General features: G+C 35.8%; 1 protein-coding gene across 7 annotated transcripts; it reads right to left on the bottom strand.

Annotated features, from left to right (window-relative positions):
• Positions 1–2,315: 2,315 nt before the first annotated feature.
• LOC105829050 (serine/threonine-protein kinase Tao) lies at positions 2,316–9,422 on the bottom strand. Of its 7 annotated transcripts, none has more exons than XM_012667696.3 (13): positions 8,814–9,422; positions 7,647–7,829; positions 6,349–6,785; positions 5,888–6,236; positions 5,400–5,575; positions 5,115–5,277; positions 4,649–4,995; positions 4,311–4,556; positions 3,997–4,224; positions 3,552–3,791; positions 3,195–3,452; positions 2,840–3,096; positions 2,595–2,715 (listed from the first exon to the last, which is right to left on the bottom strand). In XM_012667696.3, the coding sequence occupies exons 3-13, from the start codon at positions 6,652–6,654 to the stop codon at positions 2,595–2,597; spliced, it is 2,691 nt and encodes an 896-aa protein (XP_012523150.1). In that variant the 5' UTR covers positions 6,655–6,785; positions 7,647–7,829; positions 8,814–9,422. The 7 variants fall into 7 exon arrangements, with proteins under 7 accessions (XP_036145139.1, XP_012523150.1, XP_012523154.1 ...); XM_012667700.3 differs by having other exon boundaries at positions 9,250–9,422; XM_012667695.3 differs by lacking the exon at positions 7,647–7,829.
• Between the last annotated feature and the right edge of the window lie 894 nt (positions 9,423–10,316).

Genomic DNA, 10,316 nt, shown 5'->3' with positions numbered 1-10,316 from the left:
ACACACTTTTAGATATTCGTTCGATGCATGCTAGTCGCTTATAATTTTAGTGTCAAAATTTTACATTTTCATAAGGATTGAAAAAAAAAAAACATATTTATACATATAACGAAAATTGGAATGTGTTGTGCTATATTGTCATTGATAATGTAAATGACAAAATGTTTACTTATGTGAATATTGTTTAAAGCTTTTCATTTTTGTTTAAATGTATAAATTATATGGGGGAAGGGGGAAGATTTATAAACTTACAAAGTAAAATGCAATATTTTTGGTCATGCCCTTTTTTTAAGCTATTTATACTTATTTTTATCTCTTTTCTCTCTCTAAAACTAAATAAAACATTTTTGTTTTAATTTATATGAAGAATCTATAAGCCTAAAATAAAATTATAGAACGTTAGTTTTTTCTTTCGTATAATATGCGCAATAATATAATACAAGTATTTGATTGGCTTTCTCAACTATAAATATTTCATAGTTTATGTTTTACTGCTCTTCATATATATATATTAGAAAGAAATTAGATTATATCAGTAAACTGTCAATTTACATTCTTTACGATATCAATGAAAATGTTTTATAAAACTTATTGACACTTTACAATTCACAAATAAGTGGACTGTATGCATTGCTATGTATTAAATACAAAATATAATAGCACCTGCTTAACAGTGTTATTAATGGAAATACACTTTCTCAATATACGCAGTTTTTGAATTTAATACGAAATAAGATATTTGTTTTTCGTTGATTTCATAAGAAAGTGTTAAGTTGCTATATAAAACGGAATATTATTAGGAGGAACAACAGTCACAATCATTTGGATACAAATTTTATATGTATAAATGGTTCCATAGTATATAAAATAAAAATATATGAAAAGAGTAATAAATGGAAAAAACAAAACGTGTACATGTATACGTTTTCATGTAAAAGTACAACATTGGGATGTGTACTGGATGAAATTTTGGATGTATTTTTATAGAGTAATATGATACAATATAATCGAGTGAGTAGGTCAAAAAGTATACTCTAAACTTTTATAAGCAGATGTAGAGGAACAATTCGTCGAACATTTAAGTTCTTGTAACACGCAAATAATCAAAATAATTGAAACATAACAAATGAATATTTTTGAGAATTTATATCAAATTAAGAATAAAATATTAAAATATAAAACTATCAGTATAAAAGGATAAAGCATTTAATTAACGTATCGTTAATATCAATTTGTCTTATGTTAAGATGTCTGATTGATTAATTTCTTTCATTAAATATCATATAAATACTTTTAACTTTATTGATTTATCGAATGAATAGACATGGAAGTAAAAAAAAAATCATGTAATATTAAAACCTTTTAATGAAAAATATGTTCTTAGTAAAATAAAGAAAATATTTAGATTAATAAAAAAATACCATATTTTTTGTTATTAAGAATGTTTCATGAAATAAATACTTAAAATTCTTTTTAGATAGGCATAATAGATAAATTAATCTATCACATAAATAAGTTTTACATATTATGAATTTTATGTAAACTACACATAGGAGATATCCAAGATACAACATTAAAGTTTAATAGCAGGAAACTTGAAAGGAATTGAAAAGTGAATACCAATATCTTCTAATTCTCAACAATTATTTTATTACCAATTAAATTTGTTATATTGATATAAGATGAAAAATATAAAATAACAAAAGGATAACTCCTATTATATCCTGAATTTTTTGAGAAATACGTTTGATTACCGATATATTTTTAGACTAAAAAAAAAAGAGTTCTTTTGTTAAAATATTACTTTACAAATTCTTTGTAATTTTATATTTATTATATTATTTGAAATGAAATATGTATAATAAAAAAATCTTGGAATATGTAAAAAATATACTAACGCATACGATGCTCGATTATCACGAAGAATTTTTAAGTTTTCATCTATGAAAGAAAACACCATTGAGAAAAATATCTCAGATTTACCTAAAGTCTTAGGGAAAAAGAATAAAATATATATTAATTCGAGCATTATAATTATTGTACTATTATTTTTATTATATATTTAGCATATTAATAAATATAATATAAATGTCTCTAAATTTCTTTTCTGTGGTATAGATGTATATAAAATTCTTTATTCTCTATGCTGACATCGTCTGGCCTATGAATTTTACGATTCTCTAATGGATATTAGAAATGAGATTATTATTTAAAAGATTTTCCTCTATCTCTATATGCACCTTGGAATATTTGGTTACAATTAATAAGTATTACAATGTTGCAAAAAGCATCTAAATTTTTCTTCAATATGAAGCTCTTTCTCTTTTTTTTCCTGGTAAATTATGTCGATATATCTGGACGATTAAAAAATACACGCGCCTATGACAATTTCAGTCCAATACACATTCCCAACCTTAACAAATCTTTCAGGTTCGGTTCCATGCACGCAACGAGCCAACCCTTGTTATATTTGTAAGTCATTGAATTATTATATGTCGGCAGACTCGTCATGTACTTACTACAGGTAGACATACATACATATACATATATAGATACATATGTATATATGTATATGTATATTAATATGATTAAAATTAAAGACTATTAGGGGGAAAGGATGTGGAGCTATTACTGTGAGCCAGACTTAACATGGAGCCACTAAGGCTTTCATCATCCGGATAAGATTCTTTCGATGCCTCTGCTATCGCCAGAGCACTGTAATAATGTAAAAAATACTATATACATAACGTACATGACAATGAATGCGTGTGATGAATAACTTCTTGTAAAAAAACTTAGTAAATTATATTGTACGTTATACTTTCTCCCTGTCACATACCTGAATCCTATTCTTGCACTTTCTTCATCAAATTGCTGCAGTTCCCGTTCTTGCCTCTCATGTAGCAGGCGTATACGTTCACTACGTTCACGAAGGAATTCCTGAGTTTCTAATTCCATTTTTTGTTCAAGCAAAGCTCGTCTAACAGATACACGATCTTCCAACTCACGACGTTCCCTATTCCTCTGCGCCTCGGCTTGCATTTTATTTTTTGATTGGTATGCCATTAGAATTTCTAATTCGTAATTTAATCTTTCCTATAAAAGTAATATTAATTTGTCATTAATATTATAATATAAAATTATATACTGCAACTGCAATAATATACATAATAATGTCATTTATCATATCGAACCTTAAGATTATGGCATTCTACTTCTTGTGACTCGTCTAGTCGTATACTCTGCTTTTGGAGCATTTCAGCAATACTCTGCTCATATTGATCACCTAAAAGTGCTAATTTACGTCTTTGTTCTTCCTTTAGTTTTTTAATGACTGCTTTTTGCTCGTCCTTAGCAGTCGTTTGCAGAATTTGAGCTTTCAACGCTTTATATTGTCGTGTTTGTATTTTACAAGTTTCTCTAAACTGTTTACGAATTTGCATTTCCTTTTGCTAAAATTGCAAATCAATTTGTCAATATAATAATTATTGTATATACAGATAAAACATTGCTCTTAGAGTAAATAACAATATTACGCTCATATTATTTACCTTGAGACTCTTCGGTTGTTGCTTAAGTTCTAACGCATGTTTTTTACGTAAATCACGTTCAGCTCTTTGCATATAATCCTGCTGATTACAAAGTTCTGTTGAATGTTGTCGATGTACTTGATCCTCACGAAGTGCGTGTACTGCTCTTTGTTGTCTATATTCTAACTCTTGTGTCTTTTCATGATGTCGCAAAAGCATAGCATGTGCTTGCTCTAGTTGCTGTTGCCGTTTATTCAATTCCTGTTTAATAAATGTAATCAATATAAAGTTCACATTTTTGAAACATTCAATAAAAAATTTAGATATCAAAAGGAATTAGTAAACTTGTTCTCGAAATTAACATTACGGAAAGTTATTAATAGTATTCAAAATAAAAAAATAAGAGATTTTGGAAAAAAATGGGTTTAGTAATAAAATTTTTTAACATATCAACAATAATACAAACTTCACGAAGAAGCTCCTGCTCCAAACTATGGAAGATAAGTAATTTTTTTCTACGGAATTTTCGAATTTCAAGATCCAAGTATTCTCGTTGTCCTCTCGCAAGCCGTTGCTCCTCTTGTGCTTCCATCTGTCTCAAATTATCTTTTTGACTTTGAAGTGTAGCATCTCGTTGCCTCTTTGGAGTTACCTCGTCTTGAGAGAGTTCTTTTTTCCATCTTTCTTTATATGCCTATATATACATAAAATCATATAACGTTTAAAGATATAAATTAAATATATTGAAATTATATATATATATTTTTGCCGACATCTTACTTTGTACTCTCTTTTCTGTTGAGCTTCCAAAGCTTTACGGTCAGCTTCCTGTCTACTCGTTATTTCTTTATTAAGTTTCTTCTCGGCATTTTGATTTTGTTTTAACTTGCGTTCCAACTCTTGTAGATGTCTGAGCTGCAATTTCTCGAGATCTTTACTAAACTGTTGCAATAGAGTTTCATATTCTTTATCCAACAGCTGTTTATGTGATTCCATTTCCATTTTGCAGCGTTCCTCTAATTTCACCTACAAAAAATATTATAAATATGAAAATAAAAATATAAAAGTCATTTCTTTATAATATAATTTGTGTTAGATAAAAAAGTTTAAATTCTTACCAAAGCACCTTGGTGTTCTCTCCTCATTCGTTTATACCCACTCATTTGTTCATGCATTTCTTCTTGCATATGTTCTTTCTGTTGTTTTGTAACAATTGAAGTTGTCCTAATTGTTGCAAAATTATTGGCACCGTGTTCAAGAAGATTGGCAGTGACACCACCTGCTGAGACCTTATGCCGATTTCTGGATCCTGAAGAATAGTCATTACCATCAGCATTCGGTAGCGGCAGGCTATTGGTGGAGGAACTTTGAGAGCTTGCTGAGACGCCCATTGAATGAATCGAGTGTTCTGAGGTAATTGAATTGCTTTTGCTACTATCACCACCTGTTTGTTCATCAGGAGTATCTGTAAGTAATTGTATTTTTTAACAATTTAGAAATATCAGAATATATTTAAATAGCATGTACAAAACATTTATAAAAACATTTAATTTACTAAGTTTGACATTTGAGAAATGATCATACCATCGGCGTCACCAACTGTGCTCTCTGTTTCACACGAATCAATCATCAAAATTTTCTTCATTTTACGATAATTTAAATTATCTAATTCCCGAACCGCAGCTTTCGTTCTCTGTATCAAATCTATCAAAACTTGAGGAGAACGTGTTTTGGTGACAAATTGATGCTGTAAAATTGAAAGCCTATAAGAGAACAACTAAACTACTACTAACATATTACATATAATTTAAAAAAAAAGAAAATATATATGGATGTAAAGTATCACTGATATACATAAGGACAACTCACTGATAACAGTTTCCCGGATGTTGGTCTTTCAATTGGACTCTTTGTGAGACACACCTCAACAAAATGCCGAAAAACATCAGTCCAATCTGGCGAACTTAATGTTGGAGTGTCGTTTTGTGCAATATGATACAAGGCGCTCATTGCATTCATATTAAAATAAGGTGGCTTCCTTTCCGCTATAATTAATAATATAAGTAACGTAAGTTTTATGTGTTTAAGCTAGAATAAATAGTAATTATAGATAAAATTTTGTTAAAACAGAAAAGTTATATATTAATTAAATTACAGAATTTTGAAAAGTCATAATATCTTGCAATTCGAATAATCACGTTGCTTTGTTGAACACTAAAGAAATCATCATAAATTTTGAACACTTGTAAATTATAATGTAATAGTTTTATTAAATTATTAATATACCAAAAATATTGAAGCTAAGCGTATAATTCATTATTATACATAATGTATGTAATCAGTAAAAAATTAAATACCTAATTCGATGCAAGTTATTCCTAATGACCATACGTCAACTTTGCCATCATATTGCCCTTCGTCCATAGCCAATATAACTTCTGGTGCCATCCAATATGGAGTCCCTACGAAACTATTGGCTGGGCATTTTATACTCGCGGACCCGAAATCGGCTAATTTCACTGTACCATTCTCAGTAAGTAGAATATTTCCAGCTTTTACATCACGATGGATTCTCCCAAGGGAGTGAAGATAATGTAAACCACGTAATACGCCTTCGCATATTGCAGCTATTTCTTCTTCCTTCAGTGGTCTTTTGTGTACCTCGATAATATCTGATGCGGAGCCAAGACAATATTCCATCACCAACTGCAAAATGGTTGTCATGCAATTTAATAATAAATTTTAGAGAATGCTTAAAAGATCTAAAATATCACAAATTGACTGAAATAAATCTAAGCACTCAGTATATCGCACGTACCCAGGCAGTGTGGTCCCTGAGATAGCAACCCTTATATTCTATAGTATTGGGATGATTAAGTTGCCTAAGAAATCGAATTTCTTTTAAAATGTCTTGCCACTTTTCCACCGTTTGTTTGCCCAGGTAAGACATCTTTTTGATGGCAACAATTTCTTTGGTAACCAGGCATCGTGCATAGTAAACAGCTCCGAAACTACCATGCCCGATCTCGCGCAGATCTTCAAATATTTTCTCCGGATCATTTTTCTCAAATAACTCAGCAATCTCTGGGTCCTTTAAACTACCAGGTCTTGCAACAGCTGGCATAGTCGAGTTGTTGATAATCAGATGCCCGAGGCCTAGTCCAGACACCTTGCTCTGTTATCTTTGGATTCCTTGCCTAAACCGTCTCTTTTATTGAATCCTCTGTCAGTCCATTCCAAAGTTAAACATTCTATCTATAAAAAAAGAGAAATGTTATAGATTCAGATATGTTCATTAAAAATTTACAGCTACTGTAAGCTCAATTAAACTATAGCTATTAATTAACACATATCGCATCACTACATATATAAATTTTTTTTAAACCTCAATCAATTGTTAAGAAAATTGTGTATTGTATAAATGTTAAGAGTATATTTCTAATTATTCTTCTCCCTTTATTTCAAAGATTAAAATTTTTATAGAGAAATATATTGAAGATCAGGACTCATTGACATTTTATTTTTCAACTAAATATCTTGGTAAGTACAGTTTCAAAATAAGACGAAGGTCATTGTCAATTAAATAAAACATGAAACAACAGCAATTATCAATATTTCAATATTGTTCCACAAGAATTCTCATTCCAGATTTTAATAAATATAATTAAATTTAATAAGTACAATAAATCTATATACTATTTGTAGATCAAACATATTAGCTTTATAATTACCAGACACAATGCAGTTAAATAAAAATGATAATAATGACTTTTAACTGACACATATATAAATGATTGACTTTAAAGCCTCATTGATTTATGACATTATTACTACAATTTTTGCATAGTTATACAAATAGTACACATAATATATATAAATCGATCAAATCATTTAATTGAAAAACAACTCAACTGTCATTTCAAGAAATCAGGGACTTTGATAATTGAACCTTTCAGTTTTGCAGTACAGCTGACTCACATTAGAGATTATTTAAAAAAAAACATTTTTCAACCATTTTCTATTTATACCAACGCCAAGTTTTGATGTGCAAAAACAAATTTGTTTTGCCAGATGGTACAATTAAATCTTTCATGAAATTTTCAACTTTAAGTTTACCGAAGAGTTTGTGTCTCTTTCTCTTTCTCTTCAAGTTCTTGGGTAAGGATCCCTTAATTTTCACTTGAGAAGAAAGATCAGAGAGAAGTCAAGGCACATTCCTCCGAGCCGGATGTATATCTCATGCATGCTTTACAAGTGTAGACGAGGAGATACGTTGAAAACATGGCAAATGCAGAGGCACTATAACAAACAACATTCACGTTCAACCCATCGCCATCGTCGTTGTCGTATCCGTTTATTTCGCTCACGGGAGTGAGGATACAAACGCGATTTTTCTCCGCACTCACGGAGGAGAAAACACGTTAACGGCTTAAACGACACCGAAATAGGTACGTTCTTCTCGTAAGAGTGACAAGAACCGCCGCACTCTCGTCATTGTTGTCGCGTTAGTCACGTTACTCGAGGCCGCGACCTCGAGTGGCTGACACCTGGTGTGCGCCTTCGGGGAAGCAACTTCCTTGGCCGGAAAGGAGGAAATTGTCGTCGCTTTTGTCACGCGATACACAGTGCCGGATCGAGAGAAAGAGAGCGCGAGAGGGAGAAAGATCGGGGGAGAGAGGGGGGCACGAGAGAGCAAAATTTGGCAGGGCGCGCACGAGAGAGAAAGAGAATTATCGACGTGTGGCAGCGAGAGGGGAATATCCTTAAGCGCGAGCGGATGTTGGAAAATTCGCGTTTAAGGGGGAAAGGGGGAAATTTACTGGTAAGAGCGACGGCGACGGCGACGGCGACGGCGACGACGACGACGACGACGACGACAACGAAGACGAAGACGAAGACGAAGATGATGCTGATGATGACGGCGGTGACGACGGGAAAATTTGCAGGAGGTGGAGAAATGCGGACGTAAGGAGGGTTGGGTCCTCGGTGCTCGTCGGCCCGATTGGGCCCCCTACCCCAACTCTTCCCGTCGCCGTCCTCGTCAACCACGCATACCTCCCTGTATCGCGCCGTCGACAAGACGAGACGAAACATGCACGTCGCGTTATAGCGCGCGCGTCACGACGGCCGGTCCCGTCTATCCGTCCGTCCGTCCGTCCGGGTGGCGTGACATCGCGCGGAATTTCACGCACCGCGACCCGTGGCCGATGCAAGTGCCCCGCTGGGAAACGCCAGGGGCAGGGCTTGGTCGGGCTAAAAAAGGGCCAAGAAAATCGTATTCACCTCCAAAATGGCGAGGGAACGGGCGGGGAAGCATGCGCCTCGTAGTCTCCTGTGTGTGCACTGGCACTCTCTTCAAGCGGAGGCGGAGGAGGAAAAGGAGGATCAGCAGCAGCTCTTTTTTTCCTGAATCTGGCCGCCGATTATCCCGTGGGCATAATTAACCGCCTGCGATCCTTTGGGCAAGCCCGCTGCCGATTCTCGCGAGACTCGCGCACCGCGCCCCGAAACAATACACGCCTCGTCGTCGTCGTGCCGTCGTCGTCGTTGTCGTCGTCGTCGTCGTCGCCGTATATACGCACGTCACGCACGCACCTACACACACGTATACACAGGCACATACATGCACAGACACACTCTCTCGCGTGCGCGCGAGCACTCTTGAGAGAGCGAACGAGGCGCGAGAGACAGCGAGCGACGAGACACGAGCCCACCGTACCTTCGGGGTACCACGGACGATCGCAAGGACCGTGCGCGAGGATTCCTCCGCCTGCGACTCACGTCCGTGTCTCGTTCGTCCCGCTTCGCACCGTACTTGCACCGTATACATACACTACACGGCACCAGGCGCGAGAGCCGTCCGTTTGCGATGGCGGTGGCGCTCTACGCCGGTCACGTTGCAAACTACCCGCCCATCCTGCCTGTTCGTTTCCATCGTCTCTGCCTTATCGCGATACGATTCGCAGATTTTTCCTATTTATCGTCCGCGAAAAATGGATTGGAGATCAATTGTTTTTTCACAAATCCGTCGGCAGATTAAACACTCGAATGTTAGCTTTACCAATTTAAATACGAAATTATAACTTGAAAAATTTCGTGTCTAAAAAAAAAACTTGTGTTTTGTATCTCTGTCTGATTGTGCAACGACTAGTAGCACTTCACTTAATTGGCACTCGCGATATTTTACCGAACGTATCCCCTTTGAGCAAACACTTCGCTCGAATGCACACGCAAACACTTTACTCGAAACCGAAGTAACACGCGAGACACACGCACGGAGTCGACAGAGCGTCCGACCGGCGCTGGAGTGGCGTATGTGACTGGAGCGCGGAGCAACGGAGCAACATGGCGGCAGCGGCGCAGGCGCGGCGAGTCAACAAGTCGGTCGCCTGGCAACGCCGAGTGGCGCCGACTAGCGCCGAGTACCGCCGAGTCTGCCTGCCAACGGTCACGTACGCCCCGTACGTTGCTGCCGCCATGTTTCTTTGCGCTCTAGCGCCGGTCGGACGTTCCTTGAGTCTGTGCGTGTCTCGTGTGTTCAGATTCGAATTGTGCGCAGGTACGGTGTTGTGTCGAGAGTGCCGTGGCGCTAACAAACGATACGCGAAAGTGTTCACGTGCGTGTTCGAGCAAAGTATTTCTCGAAGGGGATACGTTCGGTAAAATATCGCGAGTGTCAATTAAGTAAAGTGCTCCTAATCGTCGTGCGAGCATACGAAATTCTAGAAACGAATTTATCTCTGTTCGTTGTATCTCGGCGCGTAATTTTCATTCAAACGGTTTTCC

Source organism: Monomorium pharaonis, chromosome 7, assembly GCF_013373865.1.
Source record: "Monomorium pharaonis isolate MP-MQ-018 chromosome 7, ASM1337386v2, whole genome shotgun sequence".
NCBI classification, from domain to species: Eukaryota; Metazoa; Arthropoda; class Insecta; order Hymenoptera; family Formicidae; genus Monomorium; species Monomorium pharaonis.
This window is presented reverse-complemented; position numbering and strand designations above follow the sequence as displayed.

What these genes read in the sequence shown, in the direction of transcription:
- LOC105829050 (XM_012667696.3), bottom strand. Translation starts at nt 6,654, where the DNA reads ATGCCAGCTGTTGCAAGACCTGGTAGTTTAAAGGACCCAGAGATTGCT. An exon ending in CACAGTTGGTGACGCCGATG is followed by an intron (nt 4,996 to 5,114) that starts GTATGATCATTT and finishes AATTACTTACAG; the next exon opens with ATACTCCTGATGAACAAACA. An exon ending in TAGAATGCCATAATCTTAAG is followed by an intron (nt 3,097 to 3,194) that starts GTTCGATATGAT and finishes TTACTTTTATAG; the next exon opens with GAAAGATTAAATTACGAATT.